Genomic DNA, 21,692 nt, shown 5'->3' with positions numbered 1-21,692 from the left:
AAAGCAGTCCCATGGCCCTCCAAAATTACCATTTCTTAAAAAACCAGTGACTGTGACATGTTCGTTTCTGATGAGGTCATCTGATTGCCCAGCTTTGAATTTGGAAAAAGTATTCCCAGCCAAATTGTAAGCTTTCCTTTTGACCAGCTCCCCAGGAGCGTAAGTGCTTTTGCCTTCCAGTGTAGTAATCTCCTTATTGAGAACCTTTGGCTTCTAGGTTCTTACTCTGAGGTCAAACCATAATGAGTTTTCTGGAGGTTTCTCCATACGTGGAGTTTCTTTTCTTCCTCAGGATGCCCAGGACCCATTCATTTCCAGATTGGCTAGAACAGTGCTACTTAAAGTGTGTTTAATTGGCAGGAACTAGTCTGTGATCCAAGGAGCACAGCAAGTGAGAAGGAAGCATTAAATACTTGTACAGCAGTTCAACATAGCCACACATCCAAGTGTGTGATCATATTTCTAGTAATTCTTTTTCATTGTATCCGGAAATATCAAGCCACCATGGATTCGAGATTTAAAAGAAAAACCAAAACCTAGTCATTTACCGCTGACCATTTGAGGAGCAGTGAGTTAGCATGAGTCCAGGTGGTCAGGTCTGCACTGTCTTGGAGCCAGGAAGACATCCTACCATCAGGAAATGGGGGATAACTGGAGACTCCAGGGCAATGTCCTCCTTCACTCTGGCCTTTGGGGTGGCCTCCTCTAACCCTTGAGACAAGTTCTCCATCACCTGGTCTCCTAGTATCCTTTCAGGAAGTCCTGGTCCACCTCTTCGTCTCGGTGTTCCTGGCATGGTTTCCAGGATACAGTTGGGAAGGGCCTATGGGAGCACCAGTGTTGCTTTCCCTGAGGGTGCCTTCATTTCATTATTCCTAGGAATACCGCTGTCATAGGTGGGCCTGTGGATGCAACTGGGAGAAAGGAGTCTCTTATGACTAAGGGCCCACAATGAAAGGAAGGACAGGGCTTGGTCTTCATCCTGGATCCCTTGTGCTGATAGAACAACCGAGCAGGCCCATGACTGCACAGACATGTTTTGGCGGCACCCCCAGCCACCCCAGGGCTCTCTGCTTGCTTCTATAATTGCTCCTAAGTCAGGATTGCACGGAAGCTCAGGGGCACAAAGTGCTTATTAGCTAAGTAGTTAATAAGGTCTCATTAGAGACTTGTATTTAAAGCCCCAGAAAGTAGAGTCTCCCTCTCTGCTCACTCAAGGGAAGCAGTAATTGCGCGTGGGTATCTGGCATCACACAGTGCCTTCCTGGGAGAGCTCCTCAGAGCCAGTTCACACATGGGGTCAGGAGAGACAGTCACGCAAGGGGAGTATGGACAATGAGGTAAATCTGACATCCCGTCTTTATTTTGCTGTAAAGTCAGAAAGTACTTGATATTCTCAGCTCCTATCCGAGGAGGCCTGTGTTGGAGGCCCCAGCAAGGGGTGGAACATCAGGCAAATAATGGCTTATTGTCTAGAGCAAGTGCACCTGAACTTCTCTTAGGAGCAGGAAGCCAAGTTTCTTGGCATTTGTGAAATCCTGGAAATGGCAGCGTGTATGCTCAGAAGCAGAATCCTAATCTCTTCCAGACGGGGCCAGTTTTGAGAGTAGGGAGGGGTAAGCGGCCTGGCAGCTGCTGCAACTGAGAAGGAGCGAGCTTTGTGAAGTCTGAGGGGGTCCCATCTGTCTGGGATCAGACACCCCAGAAGGTCCCCGGCCACATCTTCCATAGTTCCCCAGAGAGCCCCACACATGGTCTGGCATGACTGATCCAAAGTAGCTGCTGGTGTTGGGGCTTCCTTAATGAGAAGTGGGCAGGCCTCCCCTGGGTCATGTCTTTCACCCCAGCCTGCTTGGCAGCCCTTCCCTCTTCATCCTCTTTTTGTACCTGTGCGTTTGTTGGTGCCCAATGAGTTGGCCTCAGGTTCTGAGGGTGGGCCCTGCTTCCAGGAGGCAGGACATGTGGGCACCTGCTGCCATCTGCTTTGCTGTCCCTGAGCTTCCTGCTTTATCTTTGAGGCTTTCACAGTGAATTCAGTGTGGCCTTCCAAGAGCAGTCCTGGGTTTAGATTGAGGGCCTTCCTTTGTCCCCTCGCAAGTCACTGTTACTTGCTGTGAACATGGCTGTCAACCTGTGACTGAGGGCCAGCAGCCTACACTGCTGCTGTCTGTAGGCACATCTCCCAGAAGCTGGATTCAGAGGCTGGGCAGCATCTGGAGCCTCCCTCCCTCCAGGGTCTTAGGATCAGGAGCCGTGTTTACAGATCCCGTCTCATGTTGTGCATGTTTGCCTCCCTGCAGAGGAGACTGCAATATTCCCGGGCTGGCCTTTCAGAGCTGGTGGGGAAAGAATAAGCTGGGATTTGCCTGGGGGTGTATGTGTGATTGTACCACGTCTGCTTGCATTGTCAGCTCTCACCCCTTCCCAGCTCCATGACACACCAGTGGGGATCCAGGCATTCACGGGTAGGCACGGACCATCATGCCTTCGGGAGCACAGGCACCCACAACCCATCAGGCTGTGGTCTCCAGGCCAACGTGGAACTGATTTGCCCAGCACCAGCTCTGGGGCCCTGGGCACTGCCACCTGGAGCTCCCTGTCCTGCTCCCTGCCCAGTGGGGACCACCGTCCGTTCCCATTTCGGCCACTCTTTATTGGCAACGTAGTCAGCGTCCTGACCTAATAGAACTGAAGTCAGGCATAGCCACAGCTCCTTAGGGGACACAGGGGCTGGGGCTGCCAAATTCAGAGGGAGAAGGGAGGAGGAGTCAAGTTCATCTTGGCCCAGCCCTGCCAAGTGCCCGGCATTCACACACATGCTTTCTCATTCTTGCCACAGCTCCACAAGGAAAGCACCATTTATTCCCATTTCACTAAATGCGGACACTGGGCTCAGAAGTTGAGGGCTTTGTGTCCCATTTTAGAACCGTTAGTGGTAGAGCGCAGTCCTAACCCTCCTGATCTGGGGAAATGGGGGACAGGTCTCACTATGTAGCCACTCCAGACCCTCTAGTGAGGAGGAGTCTTGGAAAGGTCAGCTTCAGTGTAGCTGGCTTGTTTTCGTAGTGTGAAGATCCCCCATCTGGGGTTCAGGAGACCTTAGCAGAGTCCTGAATCTTGCACTGATTTCTAAGTGGCCTTGGATAGATCCCTTCCTCTAGGATTGATTCTCGCTATCTGTGAGCTGAGTAAGCAGAACTCCTGAAGACCGTGTACGCCCAGTGGATGTAGTTGTGAGTCGCCCTGCTGATCTCTCTTTTCTCTATCTGCAGCGTGCCTGCTGCCGACTGTAGGCTAGTGAGGCCGCTCCTGGGATGCTGGCTGCTGTTTGCATGTGGGCGTGGAGCCCTCTGCCACCTCCAGCTTGTTCGTGTTCTCCTCCTCGGTGCTAATGGCCTCTCCCTTTGTCTCTGTCTCCTTTACCTCTGCTCTTGGGTAGCTGACAGTAGGGAAAGTATCCAGCGGAATAGGGGCTGCAGCTGAAGTTCTGGTCAATCTGTACTTGAATGATCACAGACCTAAGACTCAGGCCACCTCTCCAGACCTGGTAAGGATGTGCACCCTTCCGCCTTCACCCTCAGATACCGGCTCTGGCCTCCCAGGGAGGGTGCCTGGGATGCGGAGAGGATAGCCTGGCCCCCTTCTCATGGGACAAGAGGGGCTGAGAACAGGCCAGGTCAGAGCAGAGGTTAGTGGGGGGCTGTGTTTCCTTGTAGACGAACCTCAGTTGGCCCCCTTGTGGGTCATTTCGTAAAGCAGAGCATCTTCCCTTCTAGCAGGGGCTCTGGAGGACTCAGGGGAAAGCTCAGGGGAGGCCATCTACAGAGATGGACAACCGTTACTACCAATGTTTAGCATCCAGTATAGATTGGATTAAGAAGTAATGGGGAAAACATCCCTATCCTCTGAATCCTCTCCTTCTCCGGATGACTCTGCTCACTGTCACCACCAGCAGTTTGAGTTGAGAGTTCTTTTGGTGTCCTTTTGGCACATTCCCCTGGAATCACCCAGGGGTGCCCCTCCTGCCCTGGGCCTCGCCCTCCCCTTTTGCACTGAAGAAGTTGATTGGCAGCCTGATGCCCGTTTCCTGCAGTTCTCTTGAACAGTTTTGATGCCATGAGCCTTCCCTGCCTGACCTGTGTCACTGCAAGCGGACAAGGATGGATAAGACATTCTTTCAGTGACCTCACTCTAGACCCAGGCAACACTTAACCCCTGACTCAGATTCCTGGAGATGGCATCTCTGGGCAGGCATGTTTGTGAGGGACACCTGCTCTGTCAGACCAGGAAATGTCACTCCCACCATGAAACCAGAGTGTCCAGCAGCCTGCTGGGGAGTACAATCAACACTGCCCTGGCAGGGCTGGGCTCTGCGTACCTTCCCACCCTCACTCTTTGCAGCAGCACCCCCAGTGACAAAAGCAGCACGTAGCCTGTGAGGCCCCACAAGGCAGGCTGGCATCTCTACATGCCCGGCCTTGCATTTGAAGGTGCGGTGTACACCCTAACACGCTGCTCTTCTCTTCCGATGCCGTGTGCCTGCCAGGAGTCCGTACGGAAGACGTTTCCCCTGAACGTGGGTGGCAGCGACACCTGTTACTTCTGCAAGAAGCGCGTGTATGTCATGGAGCGGCTGAGCGCGGAAGGCCACTTCTTCCACCGGGAGTGTTTCCGCTGCAGCATCTGTGCCACCACCTTGCGCCTGGCCGCCTATGCCTTTGATGTTGACGAAGGTAACCGCCAGGGGCCGGGGCAGCACTTGTGTCTGGCCTGGGCCTCTCGACTCTGGAGGCTCTGGGACAGCCGGCGCTTCCCAGGGAGTATTGGTGTCATCAGAAAAGCAGTTCAGGGAGCAGGGATCCCCTGCTAAGGGGAGAGGCTGCCTTTGGTGGGCAGGGGCCTGAGGAAAGGGGAGCTGACAGCATGGGGGGTGCACATGCGTAGGGAGCACCTCCCAGGTGCCACGTGCTTTATGGACATTTTCTTACTCAGTCTCACCGCCTTCAGTTGCCCCTGTGTGGTCGAGAAAATCAAACCTGACAACTTATGTCACATACTTGGCACCACACCTGACATGTAATAGGGGTGCGATTTGTTGTTATTTGATTGCTAAGTCACGTCCAACTCTTCGCGACCCCATGCACTGCAGCACACCAGGCTTCCCTGTCCTTCACCATCTCCCAGAGTTTGCTCAAACTCATGTCCATTGAGTCAGTGACGCCATCCAACCATCTCATCCTCTGTTGCCCCCTTCTCCTGCCCTCTATCTTTCCCAGCATCAGGGTCTTTTCCAGTGAAAAGCAGGGGGCCGGGGGGGGGGGTTCAATAAATGATGTCATATTCATGTTATTATCAATGAAGCGTGTATTGTAAGAATGTCCATAACTGTAACATGCCCTCTGCTGAGTGACCTACCAGAGTCATCAATGAAGGACTTGGAATGAGTGATTAATTTCTAACCTTTAGCACTTGATGTTTGCACCATCATATAATGACGAAGCTTGTGATTCCACACTCTAAAACTAACTGCCTGTGTTTACATCCAGAGTATGCCACTTCCAGCATATGGCACATGTATGCCACATACATATAACCTCTTACCTGACCTCTGGGTCCCTCAGTTCAGTCAGTTCAGTCACTCAGTTGTGTCCGACTCTTTGCGACCCCATGAACTGCAGCATGCCAGGCCTCCCTGTCCATCATCAGTTCCCAGAGTTCACCCAAACCCATGTCCATTGAGTCAGTGATGCCATCCAGCCATCTCATCCTCTGTCGTCCCCTTCACCTCCTGCCCTCAATCTTTCCCAGCATCAGGGTCTTTTCAAATGAGTCAGCTCTTCGCATCTGGTGACCAAAGTATTGGAGTTTCAGCTTCAACATCAGTCCCTCCAATGAACACCCAGGACTGATCTCCTTTAGGATGGACTGGTTGGATCTCCTTGCAGTCCAAGGGACTCTCAAGAGTCTTCTCCAACACCATAGTTCAAAAGCATCAGTTCTTCAATGCTTAGCTTTCTTTATAGTCCAACTCTCACATCCATACATGAGTACTGGGAAAACCATAGCCTTGACTAGACGGATCTTTGTGGACAAAGTAGTCTCTGCTTTTTAATATGCTGTCTAAGTTGGTCATAACTTTCCTTCCAGGGAGTAAGCGTCTTTTAATTTCAGTTTTCTTATTTATAAAATGAGGATAATAGTACTTTGCTCATAAGGTGATCACTGATTTAACTCAGGGGAAGGATTTAAGATAGTGCCCGGTATATTGAGTCCTACTCAAGACTTCACTACTATATCATTATTCCCATCACTGTTGTCACTGTTGATACAGTGAGCAAAAAAGGGTTTTCTGGAAGGCATCCAGTATCCTGGGCAGTGGCCAGTGGCCCAGCGTGTGGCTCACTGGGTTTTTCTGCCACCATCTGCTCAGTGCTGTTCCCACCCCCAGGGGTCCCAGAAGCAAGAGGAACTACAAACAGAGTTGCTATTCCAGGCTGTCCATTTTGCTGCCTGGCAACTGGCCTTGGGAAGAGACTTGGCCTCAGGGATTATCTGAGGGTTTCTGCCCCATTCCCGGGAGCGTTCTCTCCGGTCCCCCGCCACCGTTGCTGCGGCTGGTGGCCTCCTCTCAGCGCCTCTTCTTTAAGGCAGGTGGCGGAAAGCGTTTCCCACGTTTGCACCTAGGCTCGTTTCCCTTAGCGGTGTTTCTCTGACCTAGATGGGGGCAGGCACTCGGCTCAGGTTCTGCTGTGGCTCTGGTTTACAGAAGAAAAACCTCTGAGCGTCTGTGTGTTTCTTTTTACAGGCAAGTTTTTCTGCAAGTCTCATTTCATTCACTGTAAGACCAACAGCCAGCAACGGAAGAGACGGGCAGAGTTGAAGCAACAAAAAGAGGTAAGTTTTATCTCGAAAGTGGTGGTGAAATGGGAAAGTTCCCTGGTAGGAGGAGGTTGTCAAGAGTTCCTGCAGGTTAGGCCAATGTTTCTAGCTTTGGGTGGGCTTGAGACTCAGGTGAAGAGGGCTCTGCTCCCTGGCAGAAAGGTCCCTGTGTCTCAGTCCGTTCATCTGGCCTCTGGGGTGTGAGCTGTTCCAGATGTCAGCCCCCAGGGCAATGACTGCTGCTTCTCATGAGAAGCCCAGAAGAGCTTTCCCATGTGCCAAGGATGGGGCTAAATGCTTAGCCATGCAAAAGCCACGTAGCCCCCAGGGCCTGGGGCCCACATGGCCACAGAGCCCTGTGAGCAGGGATGCCTGGTATAGGGCCAACCCTCTGTGGTTTCCAAGTCCTTTCCCCAAGCTCTTGGATGTCAACAACATGACTGGCCTGTTTAATTTGCAGATGGCTTGTGATAGCACCCTCCCTACCCCCACCCATGGTAGCTCTTAGCCAGCATCTTCTTTATGGCTTGATTAATCATCCACCTCCAGCAAGACCAACAACTTCAGCTTTTTTCTGATTTCACAAGTAATATGGGCTTCCCAGGTGGCTTAAGTGGTAAAGAATCCGCCTGTCAATGCAGGAGATGCAGGTTCGATCCCTGGGTTAGAAAGATCCCCTGGAGGAGGAAATGGCAACCCACTCCCGTATTCTTGCCTGGAATGTCCCATAGACAGAGGAGCCTGGCAAGCTACAGACCATGGGGTCGCAAAGAGTTGTACACAGCTGAGCAACTGGGCACACACAGGTACACACACAGGTACACACACACACAATAGAAAAATGGCTAAGTAAATGAAAGTCTATAAAGAAGGAAAGTGAAATAACCCATCATCACTGTATCCTGAGAAAATAATAATTAACATTTTGGAACATTTCCTTGTAGACTTTTTCCTGTATGAATACTGTTGACCTTTGAACAGTGTGGGAGTTAGAGCCTTTGACTGTCCGCAGGTTCAAAACTTCATGTATAATTTATAGCCAATCTTTCATATTGATGGTTCCTCCATATCCATAGATTCAGCCATCCATGGATTAGGTAAAGGTGTAGTATTCATTATTGAAAAATCTGCATTCAAGTGGACCCATGCGGTTCAAACCCACATTGTTCAAGGGTCAGCTGTATGTTTTAACCCAGTTGGAATCCTACCTGTGCAGTTTCATAGCCTTCTTTTTTCAATAACAGTATATTAAGAACAGTTTCCCATTAAGAATTCTTTTGGAGCCTAATTTTTGATACCTGTAAAAGATGACTGATAATTTATTTGCATCCTATATTGTTGGACATTACTATTTTTGCCTTATAAACATTTTACAGGGAATGTCTTTGTACCTGTATCATTATCCATATTTTAAGTTGTTACTTAGGATCAATCATGAGAATGAGATTACTGAGTCAAAGGGCATGTATGTTTTGAAGGCTCCAGAGGAAAGTGATCGCTGTGATCAGTTCCCACCCCCACCCCAGGAAAGTCACACCCGTGTTCAGCCCCCTTCAGCAGTGCACAGGGGGTGCTGAGATTTTAGGGAGGCGTCCTGGTTGCAAACTGTAGGGTCTGCCAGGTCCTCCCTTTATTGAGTCTTGCTCTGCTTCACTGGAGGAGCCCTCTCTGAGCATCATGGACTGATTGCCCTCACCTTGATCTCTTTCTCAGGAGGAGGGGATGTGGAAAGAGCAAGAAGCCCCTCGGCGAGACCCTCCCGCGGAAAGTTCTTGCGCTGCCGCCGCCATCGCCACACCAGAAGGCAGCCCCCCAGGTATCCCCAATTCCTTCCTTAGGAGGGCGCTAAGCTGGCCCCTCAGGCTGCCGTGGGGCCTGCTTCACCTTCCCCGGAGGCTGCTTAACTGGATTCAGGGACTCCTGCGCGCCACCAGCCTGCATATCAGGGACAATGCTTACAACTACTGCTACACCTACGAGCTCCTGAGCCTCGGGCTGCCCCTGCTCTGGGTGTTCTTCGAGGCCCTGGCTTCCATGTACCGGGAGTCGGAGGAGTCCCTCCAAAGCATACGGAACTGGCTGCTCAGATGCGTCCCGGCCAAGCTGCACTGAAGCCCAGTCCCACAGTACCGTAACATTTCCCGCGTAGATGGCGGCGTGTGCGGCCGGCTCAGGCGCTGGCCAGGGAGCCCCACGCCCTTGAACCAGTTAGCTCAAAGCCAAAGAATTTCCCGTCAGCCACCTGCACCTAGCCTGGTCGCGGTGAACATCTGCTTCAGGCCACCATGACATGAAGGATGTTTTTTTAAATAGCTTTGTACTTTTATACCAAAGCGAGCCATACTTCTAGGTTTACATTTCAATTTTTAACGTTTAATAAGCCAAGAGAAAGCATTTTTTTTTTCTATGAGTGTCAGTTTTTGTAAACACGGGTTTGAGGTTTATAACTGGTATTACAAAAACCCCTTCCACTTTGTGATCTTGAAATAGCCGCTCCCTTTAACGTGAATAATTTGAGCTCTTAAGTAAACCAAAGCGAGCCGTGCGATCTCCTGACAGTGCCTTCTGATTTTTTTGCCTGGATACCACTTGTCAACAAGGGACAATTGTTTGCAACATGAAAGCATAGTAATTTAGAAGAAAAACCAAAACAAAACAGAAAGGACGCAAGAGAATTAAATCTATAGAAGGATATAGCAATATATAGTTGCCTGTTACCTGTCCTCCCAGGGAGAAGGACTATTTTGCTCCCTTGTTCTGATGTAAAATAGTAGCTTCAAGATTCCCCTGACCCCAATACCAAACTGCAGCCAGATTATGTAGAACCACAGGGTTTCAAGTGAATTACTGCAGACATACATTTTCCCTTCCCACTAATGAGCATGGCAGCCAAAGCCCGTTGGCCCCTGACCACTCAGAACTCCATCAAACTGATGCAATCCTGAAGAGGAGTCGTGTCAGCTGGTGGCATTTTAAGCCCTCCTTTTGAGGTCCCCAATCCAGGTTGCAGTCTGAGCCAAGGCCATTCAGGGTCCACAACAGTCAGGCTGAGGGAGGAAATTGCCCTCTCATGCTGTGTCCTTTGAAACGGAGGGTGTTTGTTAGCACCTGACAGTATTATTTCTGGAAAGCGTGATCTCCCCCGTGAGCATGGCCTGCAGGCATTCTGGCTTCTTAGCCAATCGGCTGCCATGCATATTTGGTCAAACGGTCAGAAACCATTGATTATTGAATTATCCCAGCCAAGGAATGCATCTGATCCAGGAAGCTCCCATGTCTTGAATAGCAGAGGAGGCTGGGAGCGGACACTGTTACTGACTTATGCATAATAAATATACCTTATTAAGGGCAAAACGGGCCTTGGGCCCACCTATATTCTTCATTCTGGGCATCTGGAGGAGGCCTCAGCCTTCCCAGCTCCACTCTGCCTGGACATGCACAGCTGCTGAGTCTGGCTGAACAGTGGAGATGGCTGATAGAGAAAAACCTTGGGCAGAGTTCAGTGTATCTAGAGTTGCTGGGCCTTGCCTGTTACACTAGAAAGATCCTTTAGATTAAGAAAGGATGGAGTCTGGTGGGTTAGGAGCCAGAACCCTTAAGGGCTTTGAGATGCCAAGTTCTCCAGGCTGGGAAGAAGCAGGGAGGCATTTCTATAATATAAACACTTCCCTGAGTCCTTGGGTAAATCAGGGGCCTGACTGCGGCCAAGTCCGTGGGAACTGGCGCCTCTGTCTTTGTTGGAACTGTTCTTGTCCTATGACTTGCATTGTGTTTTTCCAAATTTTTGCTGGTATTTTAGTGTTCTCTGGTGGGAGGAGCCCTTGATTCGTTTCATGTTTGATTCTGAAAGTCACGATGTAAACACATCACAGCTGTGTCATTGTTATTCCCGTCAGCTCAGGGCAGGATGAGATGCTTTGTGGGATGCTCCATGAAGCTGGAGTTAGGATCTCTGAGAATGTCACTTATGGCCATAAGGAGACTGGTTTGAATTACTCTGGTGAGACAGGGCGTGCCTGTCAGAAGCCTGAGATGTTTGTGTGTTCTGAGACGTTGAACCTTTCTGGAGGGGCAGCAGCAAAACACAAAAGTAAGTCCTGGGAGCGGGATGTTTCTAAACCTCCATAACCTATTTAAGAATGAATATGGGACTCTAGACTAAAATCGGGGCAGAGAGGATGTGGGGGGCAATGGAGACGGGATTATTTCCAATTGCACGGATCCACTCTTGCAGATAAGTCACTGCTCACTTCCAGAAAGGTTCATCTGTCCTAAGCAAGCCATAACTTGTTTGGGGGAGTTGCTCTTTTTTTAATGGTTGCCTCATTTTCAACTCCCGTACCTTTTCGTATTGTCCAGCATTTACCTTGTTCCCCCAACTAAATTCTCTCTTCTGTCTCTCTCTCTCTCCAAACCTTACACTGTGGCCATCAGTTCATTTCAGCCTTCCAGTGCTGCACCCACTTCTTGGCTGACACACTTCTGCTCTGAGGTGACTGGTTTTCTTGCCAATTTTCAGAGAGTGGTACTAACCCCTGACCTGCTTTCTGCGCCCCGTCTCCCCCCCACCCACCCCCCGCCGTTGCCTTGGTTGTGCTAACTGCGAGCGTCTTGCCTACTAATGGACTCATTCATTTGGTGGCATGGTTGGTGAACAATGTGGGGTGGTGTTCAGCTCGAAAGCGTTTCTGATTCCATCCCTCTGAGCGGGCTGCCCAGCCCACTCCAGGTGCATGGCCCGCCTCCTCGCTATACTCCACGGCCTGCGTGCATGCTTTTCTGGTTGCACTTACAAAGCTACTTACTTTCCTGGGAGGGTTAATCTGGAATGAGACTGTGCCATAGAGAGGGCCCTTCACCTTTGAAGAGAACTCTTTTCATCTTTCAGCCTCTGAAAAAGCATATGCATACAAGCATCTTCTTCAGTTGCTTTTTAATATAAAGGTTATCAATCTGCACCATAGGTGACTCTTTTTGGAAGGATTTAAAAAAAAAAAAATTTCTCCCAGGCTTCATCACAAGCTTGGCCCAGACTCTCTATTTTGAACACACAATCACAATTTTTCTAGTGAATCTTTCCCCCCCAGCAGCCTATACCTTCCCTCCCAGGGTTTTGCTTTGACTCTTCTGGTCTCTCTAGGCTTATAAAGCCCCAGAGGATACAGAAGCTTCAGCTAGAGCAGTCATCGTCACAGGCCAGGAGTGCCTTAGAGAGCAGCTCCCTTTCAATGCCCCCACAGCTCTGCTCAGAACACATCCCCCTGCTGACTCTGCCTGGAGCAGCAGGACACTCACAGTGCTTTTAAAGAGAGACACCACACCTAGTCCAGTGGGGCTGTTGAAGGCAGGCCTCGCAGTCCCGGGCTGCAGGTGATGGTGTCCTGCATGTGGCCCAGAGCCATGCTGACCTCTCTGCACAGCCCTGCATGCTGCATTTTGCTCCCTCGTTGGTGCAGATCCCCACCAGGATGAAGTCACTGTTCTTGTCTTATCTTCTCTTGCAGAGTCTCCCCCCTTTATAGAATGTCAACCAAAGAGTGCCCTCCTCCCCCCAGCCTCCTCCTTAGCTAGCCTCCCCCACCTTGTCACCATGCATGTTTGTGACCTTTGGTAGTCATTACAGTGACACGTGGAACCCTGTATTTTGCACACAGCGAACAATGTTTAGCTTTATTTATGGTATTTGATGCTGTACATGGAAATAAATACGGTTCTTTATAAAGCTCATTGTTTCCTCTCTTCTTTGCCGTGGAAGCTGCTCAAACCTCAAACACAGGGGTTGGTTGAAGGGGCTGGCCTTTCATGAACTGGCAGGCCTTGCACTTGTGGTGACATGGAGCTCTCTGGGGCTGTGCTGGGTACTCTCAGAGGAAATATTACCTGGGGGTAATATTTGGAAAATATCACCCATGCTCCGCAGCTAGGCTTTGGGGGCTCTTCCTTGAAAACTCATGGTACTTTTCTGCTGTAGGTGCTGGGCATTGTTGGCTGAGGGTCAGGATGCCCTCAGCTATAAGGAACAGACTGTATTGACAACTGCTTGCACCCATTTCCTGCATGCATCCAAGCCGTGGACCTGTGAGAGAATTTTACTTAGGAACCTTACTCTAACTTAGGTTCCCATGCAACAGAGGTTGCTCTTGAAAGTTTTGTGCTGGCCCAGCTGAGTGATGGGTATAAGGTTAGAGGAAGGACTGGACTTTGGTTTCAGGATGGCAATGGACATGGCAGGTGTATTTATCCTTGGAGAAGAGCCATTTGGGCTGCTAAGAGACCGACTTTGCCCTCAAAGGCTCAGGTCACTCAGTTTCTTGGCTGCAAGGCTCTGCCCACAGGGCCGCTCTGAGGACGTTTCCAAGGCAGGCTCTGGCTCAGTCCCACTAATCTTTAAGGGAGGGATTTGAAGTTTTACTCAACTAGTCTGGACGGTGTCAAAGAAATCTGGTCCCCCACCTCCCTAGGGTGGATGCCTTTCTTGGCCAGGCTGAATGTGCTGGGCTTCTGACACTGGCATGTAAACTCATCTATGAACTTCACGAGGGCCCTTGTATCTCTGAAGGGGCACTTTCGAGGCCCTGGGCCTCTGAGCCCAGTTGCTGGTGCCTGGAGCTGCCTGGCATCATGACCAAGTGTTGTTACTTTTACCCAGGTGAGATGCTCTTTCTGTTCCCTAAAAGGAAGGGTGTTAGGGACTGAAGTCAGGAGCTGGGTTGGACAAGTGACTTATTCTTTTATTTATTCATCTATTCACGTGTTTACTGAATGCCTGCCATGCCCTAGGCGTATTCTAGGACCTAGAGATGCAGCAGTGAGCTGCACGGAGCACCACCCCTCCCTGCATCTTGGACTGTATATATCTCAGTGTCGTTCTACCAGACTTGATTTGTTTTGCTTAGTTGTGCATGCACTTATTTATTTGTACATGCACACATTTGTTTACTCAACTAATATTTAGTGAGCATCTACTGTATGTTGAGAACATAGCAGAGAATGAGACAGACAAAAATCCTCATTCTCATGGAGCTTACAGTTTGGTTTTGATTTGAAGTTGGGTTAAAGCAACATTTTCCAAAGTGTGACAATGGAACACTAGCGTTGAGAGGTGCTTTGTGAAGAAGGGGTTCCATAGTCCCAGAGTTTGGGAAATGTTTTATACTTACCATGCTGATCTTCCAACTCTTGGTGATCCACAAGACTCATTAGCACATTCAAGTCTGAGGAGTCCTCCAGTAAGGAAGCCTGATTAACTTTTTTTCAACTGGGTTTTCCTATACCTCTTTGAAGTGAGTTTTTTGTTTGCTGGGGCGGGGGGGGGGGGTGTTTTTTGTTTTGCATATTACATTCTATGTAAGTGTTTATAAAATATTCTTTATCCAGAAACACTGGATGAAAGAAATTAAAAATGTAAATAATAGAATTAAGTATTGGCCAGATAATGGAGTGGTAACTTTCTAAACTTTAAAATCTCTGATGGAAAAAATCTCAGAGGGAAAACATGGCACAGATCTGACTTATAAACATTTTTTAAAACAATGTATAAAAAGTAAAAATGAAAATAGTCAATAGGCAGGCAGACCAGGGAAAAATCTCAATTTGATATGATAACAAAGATGTTCATTGCTGTGGCATTTAGAAAGTTCCTGGAAAGCAATGGTCTTAGGCACCTTGCGCGTGTAGGTAGTATTTGTTGATTAAAGATCCAGTGATAAACGGGCAAAAGCTATGCATGAATAGTTCACAGTCAAGCAAATTTTAAAACACTGAAGCAGCAAGCATTTCCAAAAATGTTCTAACTTGGCTTTCAAAGGAATGTAAATTAATTATGCTGTACCCACTAAATAAGTAAAGGAATAGTGAATAGATTTTAAGAAAAAAATGCAGACTTAATCACTAATATTAAGTGAAAAGTTAAATGGGGACCATCTTTTCTGGAAAGCAATATGGTAATGATTATTAAGACCCAAAAAAGGGATTCTGACCTCTGGACCCAGTAATCCCACCCCAGGAACTGATCCTAAAGAAATAATCCAGCCAGAGAAAGAAAGTCCCTGCAACCTGAATATGGAGTAGCATAAGTGGGTCAAGTGACGTGGGTCAGCGTGGGCTGCTCTCCTCTATTTCTGTGAACTCATTCCCTTTCAGGGCTTTTCCTTTAATCCCTTAAATAAGTAAAAGAAGCGACTGGTACTTTCCCTGCCCCAAGGCCAGTGTTTCGAAGGAGTCAAAGAGTTCCTGTGTGGTACCTCATTAGCTCTTCACCTCCTTGGGTTGATACTGATTTAAAGTTCACTGAAGCTAGAGGCAACCTAGAGCACAATCTTCAACTATTAAGATAGATGCAACTATTAAGATAGATATCTATGAAGATAGAGCACTATCTTCACCTGTCCAAGGCTCAGGCCAGGAATCTGGTGCTGCTTACAGGAAAAACCTTGGCATGGGGGAAGGCCTTGGACTTGGCTGAAGACCCAGCTCTGACCCCAACACTTTGTCCTGACTCAGAGGCACTGGGCAAGTCCCTTCTGTGCACGGGGCTAGCGATGCCTCTGGCGGAGGGCTTTGTGAAGGCAGAGTTGGTGGGCATGCCCAGCAAGGGCTCTTGCTGAGTTACAGAGTGAACTTTCCTGGTTCCATGCAGCAGAGAGTGTCCTGAGGGAGGCATTCTGGGTCAGAGAGACTCAGAGTCTGACAGGACTTCTGAGAACTAAACGGCTCTCAGTTCACATGGGTTGGCAACATCTATTGCTGTCTAGCCTTCCAGTCCCCTGGCTCTCTTGACGGTAACTAGTTACTTCCCTTTAGACATTCTGGCCTCAGTTTGAGCCCCTTCTCTCCCACTACCTGCACTTTAGTTTTGCTGTAGTGAGTGTCTTTAGTCTCAGCAGAGGAGCCGTCTCTAGCTCTGTCGTGGGCTGCCTGCTCACTGTCTCCACATCGCTATCTGCACAGTCTCCAACTTAGATGTCCGCCTCAGACTTCTGATCTTCCCCTGAGACAGACTCCACCCTTGGCCTTCACAGCCTCCGGAAATGGCAGTTCCGTTCTTCTTGTTGCTCAGCTCAGAGCCTTGGTTGGAGTCATTCGTGGCTTTTCTTGGTCATACACCCAGTCCGTTAGTGAATTCTAAGTAGAGCCAGAACCTAGCTGCGTCTCACCACCTCCATGCTACTGCCTGGTCCCAGCCACTGTTACTTCTTCCCACGTTTTTCTGGCCACCTTCTACAAGCCCTTCTTATAGAGAACTCTTCCTACGCCTTTCAACCTACTTTCAACCCAACAGCTGGAGTAGTTCTGTTAGAACTTAAATCTGATCTCTCCTCTGCTCAAAACTCCACTGGCTGCCCAGCTCCCTCAGAGTGAAAATCAGAGGCAGATGGTGGAGTCAGATGGTTCTGTACAGTCTGGCCCCTGTCACTCTGACCTGCTCCCCTTCACATGCTGTGTCCCAGCCACAGTGGCCTCTGCCACGTGGCATTTGCACTGGCTGTTCTCTCTGCCAGGGACACCGTTCCCTGGTATCCATATGACTGATCCTACTTCTATTCAAGTCTTTGTTTACATGTCTCCCTCCCAGTGAGGTCCACATTTAATACCACAACCTGCTCCCCCAGCTCTCCTGATCCCCCTACCATCTAACTTTCCTATTATATAAGTTATTTACTACCTATGTGTATTGTTTATGTTTTCCTTCTTGTTAGAACATAAGCTTCTCAAGGGTGGGTGTCTTTGTTTCTTTGGAACACTCATATACACCCAGCAGATGGAACAGTGCTTGGCACATAGCGGGCCCTCAATAAGTATTTATAGAATAAATAAAGGTCCTGCCTTCTGGCCTGGACCTCTGACTCCTCTGACTAGGGAGCCTGCAGCCATCTGGGGCCTGAGATGATCTTGCTGGTGTCAGATCACAGGAGCGGAGAGAACCTGTAAGAGAAGTAGACGTGTCTTGCTCCCTCTGCAGAGCCTTTGGATTGATTGGGAGAAGGGAGTTTTGGTTTAGCTCCATTTTGCCTCCAAGGGGTATAATCTGCACACAGCCTCTCTTGGCCGCGTGTGGGAGCAAGTATGTCCGAAGCTGAAGGCCCAAGGCTGGCCCAGCATGGTACCTATTTGTGGCAGGAGAGGAAGGAAGAGAAGAGTCAAGATCTGGGGACTAAGGCTCCAAAGCCGGCACTGTGAGCCAAACACAAGTAGGAAAGTGGGCCTTCGGGCCCACCACACTGTCGGATGCCCCCATCCCTTCCTCCCAGCCCTGATGGAGGAGGCCTTGCTGCTCGGAGGGCTCAAGCCAATTTGGGGACCCATCTATAGCTAGTGTTTCCATGGTGTGTCCAGGCAGAGGGCTCTGTGAGGTGAGCAGACCAGCTCTGCTGAGGGCTGTGAGCAAAGGAAGGCTGGGTCCTCCTTCTGGCTGGCTTTTAGTTTACTTGAGTTGGTTTCTGCACAGAAGTTGCTGCTAAAGCCAGGCAGGGTCCTTGGAGGAACACTGCTCACGCTGATTCAGAGCAGTAGAGGGTGAGCCCGAGTACACATGTCTGCACACAGACGTGCCCCACGGTCAGCCTGGGGGCGCCCGGTGAGCATGCCGCTGGGCAGGGGAGCCGTGCCCCAGCATGGCAGGTGGACCTGAGGCCCAGGGCCACCCATCCATGCACTCATCCCCTGAAAGGCCCTGGAAGCTGGGATTCCTAGTAGTGCATGCTCCTCCAGGGTGACAACTGTGCTGTCTTTAGACACCTGTGCCTTTATCTTTGAAAGGGACATGCACTGCAAAGGCCCTTGGTACTAGACCAACAGATCCCTCCTGGGGCAATTGGGTGGAGGGAATGCTTGACACAGGCTCCTTCCCAGGGCCCTTGCTCATCCTGCTGGGGGCTTGTCAGTGTCCCTTCACTCATCACGGGCCAGGAGGAGACTGCACTACACTTAGTATCCTGGACATGGGGATATAGGCAGTGCTGTGTATTTCCCATGGTACCCACCACCTACTGTGTGGCCCTGGCCTCTGGACTCATAGCACCAGCTCCTCTCAGAGTCCCCCTAGCCAGTAGCTTTCTATTATTACTCATCTGTGCGTTGCCTTGTCATCCCTATTTGACTTTTCAGTCAAATAACTCAAAAAACTTTGACCAGTCGTTATTGGTTTCCTTTATTAACTTTACTCTGTTGAACTCCCTGGCTTGGGTTCTGTTTTCTTGACTGATAAACTTAAGTTCCATAGCTCTTGTTAAACTTCTCTCTTCCAAGAAAACAATGGGCAAGAGAGCAGAGGGAGCTTTTACAAGCCCAGAGCCGAAAGTAGCTCTGGCAGTTAGGAGCTGTGTGACCTCGGACCAGTGAGATAACACCTCTGGGCTTCAGCTTCCTAATCTGTAAAACAGGCTTAATGACAGTACCCAGGAGAACCTGTTGCTTCGTTGTCTTCCTGGGTTCTGGAGGAGAGTGGAGGGTCTCCAGACTTGGGGAGAAAACGGGAACAAGTTTGCCAGCAGAGAGAGGGGCAAGGGTGCTCCCCCTGACACTGTAGGAGGGGCCTGGACACAAGAGAGCCTCTGGACTTGGCTGCTTGGGGCCAAGTGAGGACAGACGTTTCCCTGGACACTGGAAACTCCTGCCTGCCTCTGGAGTCTCCTCTTTCTCCAGGGAGCAGGGGTCTGGCCTGAGCAATGGGAGGAGACTGAGATGCTCAGCTCTGAGCAGATCTCCTTTCCTCCAGGAGGCCGGGGTGGCTGCTCTGGGAAGGGCTGGATCATCCTCACCCTCCCCAACCAGGCACCTCCTCCCCTGGCAGCTCCCAGCCCCACAGAATTCTCCCTGTGAGCACCGATAACTTCAGGCAAAGCCTAGGGCAAAGAGCAGCTGGGCCTGGGGGAGAAGGCACCAGTGAGCACACCCGGGCTCTTCACCGGGGCTGGTCACAGACACACTGCTCTGTGTCCAGGGCTGGCTGATCCCACGCACCCTTGAGGTGGCCCCGGTGGAGCTACTCTGGTCTCCGTGTTCTCCCACTCATGCAGTGAAGATGATCATAGCATCTTTTCAGGATGGGGGGATGTCAGAGAAGATGAATGTAAACAGCTAAACAGGAATGTGGCCCCAGGTGATAAGTTGGGGCTGCTTTTGTTATTGCTTTTAGATTACTTCCGTTACAAGTACTGGTACCACCAGAACTACCGCTACTGGTCTGTGCGTGTGGCTAGGGATCCTCAGGGGAATGCGAAGAGGTGTCTGGAATAGAAGTGTGAGTGGAGAAACTTCCTCTTGGGGCAGCACTGAACCTGAGACCCAGCAGTCGCCTGGGCCGTGTGGGGCAGGAGAAGGGAGGAGCATGTCCTCCTTGGGGGTCTTCTGCCTGAGCGAGGCGGTGACCAGAAGAAGCACCAGCTTCTTTTCCACAAGTCTCCATGACCAGGTGCCCCCCGGCCCCTGCCCCTCCACTGATATCCAGGCTCCCCTGTGAGAGACACTGGCCCTGACCCTGCTGCCCTGGGGGATCTTCATTCAGCCACATCCCCACCCCTCCAGAAGCCAGGGAGCCAGTTTTACCCTGATCTATCCCTCAGTCCTGCTGGCAAAGACAAAACTCTCCAGGAGAGAGAAGGAGAAGGAGGAAAGCAGACCCCAGGTGTTCTTGCCGGTTTGGGCTGGCCTCTGAGATATAGGGGGTGTGTGTCTGCTGCCTGGCACAGCTCACCTCCACTGCCTGCAGCCGCCCATCCGGTCAAACTGCTCTCCACTCCCTCTCCCCTCTCCGCCGTGTGTGTTCAGCCGATAGGTCTCCTCCAGTTATCACAGCTCCCTCCTCACTGGTCTCCCTCTCTCCTCCTTGTGGGTCCTCCTGTCCTCCTTCCACCCTGCGACCAGAGCTATCTTTCTTAGAGGAAAATCTGATGATGCCAATTGCCAGGTTCCAGTCCTTCAGTGGTTGCTCCCAGAGCAAAACCCACCCTTCACCTCGCCATTCAAGGCCCTTCCTGGTTTGATGTCAATGCAATCCTTTCCCACTGGTTTCTCTTCTCTACCCTCTTGCCCTCCGGTCACATGGACTTAGCTTCCATTCCTATGCAGGTGGCAGTGCTTTCCCACTTTGCTTTTGCTCCCGGGGTCCGCCCCCTGGAGCACCACCTCTCCTTTCCCTGTTCAAATCCTCCTCATCCTCAAGCCCCTTTGAATCGGAGCCTTGGAACCAAAGTCTTTATTGCATGGAAGTTTGACCTCCCTCCACTCACACCTCATCTTGGCCTCACTCTTTTGGGTCTACCTTATAACGCAGGTATTTGTGAGCAGACCTTCTTTCTCCTGTGGGGCAGAAAGAGGTGCTTTGAGGCAGACCGTGGCTGACTCATCTTCAAATCCTCAGTACAACCTGGATCAGAGAAGAGCACAAAAGCTTCTGTTGACCATGCAAGTAGCTGAGCACACAGCTCACAGGCGCACATCTATACTCACATGTGAACCAGGTATAGAGCCAGGTCTCTGCTGCAGTAACTGGGTAACAGGCATCCCAAACCTTAGTGTCTTGTAACATCATTTTTCCTGCTTGTGGGTCTCTGGGTTGGCTGAGTGGCTCTGCTTCAGGCTGCAGCTATAACGGCAGCCTGTGCTCCCATGGGATCAGCCAGGCTGTAGGTTGGCTCTAGATCTGTTCCATGTGCCACAGTCAGGGACCCCAGGCTTCAGGGGCAGTAGTCACCAGGGACAAGCTCTTCGCATGGCCAACAAACAGGAGTGCATGTGGACTAGCCAAAGAGCAAGGACATTGAGAGCTGCAGCTCACATCAAGCCCACTAATTTCCACTGGTCAAAGCAAGTCTCAGGGCCAAGCCCCGGGGCAACTGGACAGAGAAGTTCACCCCACCTCTCTAGTGGGAAGGACTGCAAGGTCATAGGACAAGCTACAACTGTTACAGGGGGGGACTGAAGAACTGGGGACGCATCCCAGTCCAAACTCACAGAATAACCGCCATGCATATTGGGGCCCATTTGTGGTTCTGTTCTGCTCACAGACGTACAGACGAGGCCTCATCCTCTGATGAAATATGCTATTGAGTGCTGGTGTCTTAACCTCTCTGTACACCTGTTTTCTCAGCAGCAAAATGGGGATAATACTTTTACTAGAATCTTGTGTGACACTTAATAGACTTATTACATGCTAAAATTCTCGATAAAAGTACTCAGTAAAAGCTGCTGCTATTATTATTACTACATAGTCAAGTATTCAATTATAATACTTACTCCCCAAATGCATCTCCTCCATCCACAGCTTCACCAGTGCAGAAGGGTCCTCACAAACAAGCATGCACTGTACTAGGGCTTACAAACCAGTGACCACCTGGCTGCATCTGCTTGTAAACATGTTTTATTGGACCTGTATAATATTTTTAAATGTGTGGCTTTGCACATAAAAATCAAAATGAATTATCTTCACAGATGGTAAATAGAATTAGGGAGTAGATAACATTTCCCAGAAAGAGCATGTGGGTGAAAAAAATGAGAGGGCCTAGGTGGAAGCATGAAGAACCTATCATTTAAGGGTTGGCTAGAAGCCAGAACGGTTGAGATGGAACAGTCTGCTAGGCAGGGAGAGAAGGTGAGCCTGGGAGCAGCAAGGGGCAGAGTGCAAGAGCTACAGGAGGGCCCCAAAGCCTAGTGAATTGGATATAGAAATGAGGAGGGCAGTAGGCACTTTGTTGGGGGTCATTTGGAGAGTGGAGGTATAGGCAGGATTCTAGGGGATTGAGGGGTGAGTGATGCGAGGTGAAGAAATGGAGAAAGTGAGTGCAACAAACTCTTCCAAGAAGACTAGCTAGGAA

The 21,692-nt window shown here is 50.1% G+C and overlaps 1 protein-coding gene across 7 annotated transcripts in view; it reads left to right on the top strand.

The window, feature by feature from the left end:
• Positions 1 to 21,692, top strand: part of MICAL2 (microtubule associated monooxygenase, calponin and LIM domain containing 2) — a 233,885-nt gene that overhangs the window by 138,050 nt on the left and 74,143 nt on the right. For 2 of the 7 annotated variants that reach the window (XM_043902873.1, XM_043902865.1), the window contains 4 exons: positions 3,440 to 3,547; positions 4,547 to 4,733; positions 6,806 to 6,894; positions 8,593 to 8,695. In XM_043902873.1, coding sequence (XP_043758808.1) covers positions 3,440 to 3,547; positions 4,547 to 4,733; positions 6,806 to 6,894; positions 8,593 to 8,695 — 487 coding nt within the window. Of the gene's footprint in view, positions 1 to 3,439; positions 3,548 to 4,546; positions 4,734 to 6,805; positions 6,895 to 8,592; positions 12,602 to 21,692 lie in introns of those variants that run through there. The other 5 variants (XM_043902901.1, XR_006341165.1, XM_043902890.1 and 2 more) reach the window with 5 other exon arrangements.

Source organism: Cervus elaphus, chromosome 1 (assembly GCF_910594005.1).
Source record: "Cervus elaphus chromosome 1, mCerEla1.1, whole genome shotgun sequence".
In the NCBI taxonomy this organism is placed as follows: Eukaryota; Metazoa; Chordata; class Mammalia; order Artiodactyla; family Cervidae; genus Cervus; species Cervus elaphus.
The sequence above is the reverse complement of the archived record's forward strand: the minus strand, read 5'-3'. Positions and strand labels throughout refer to the sequence as shown.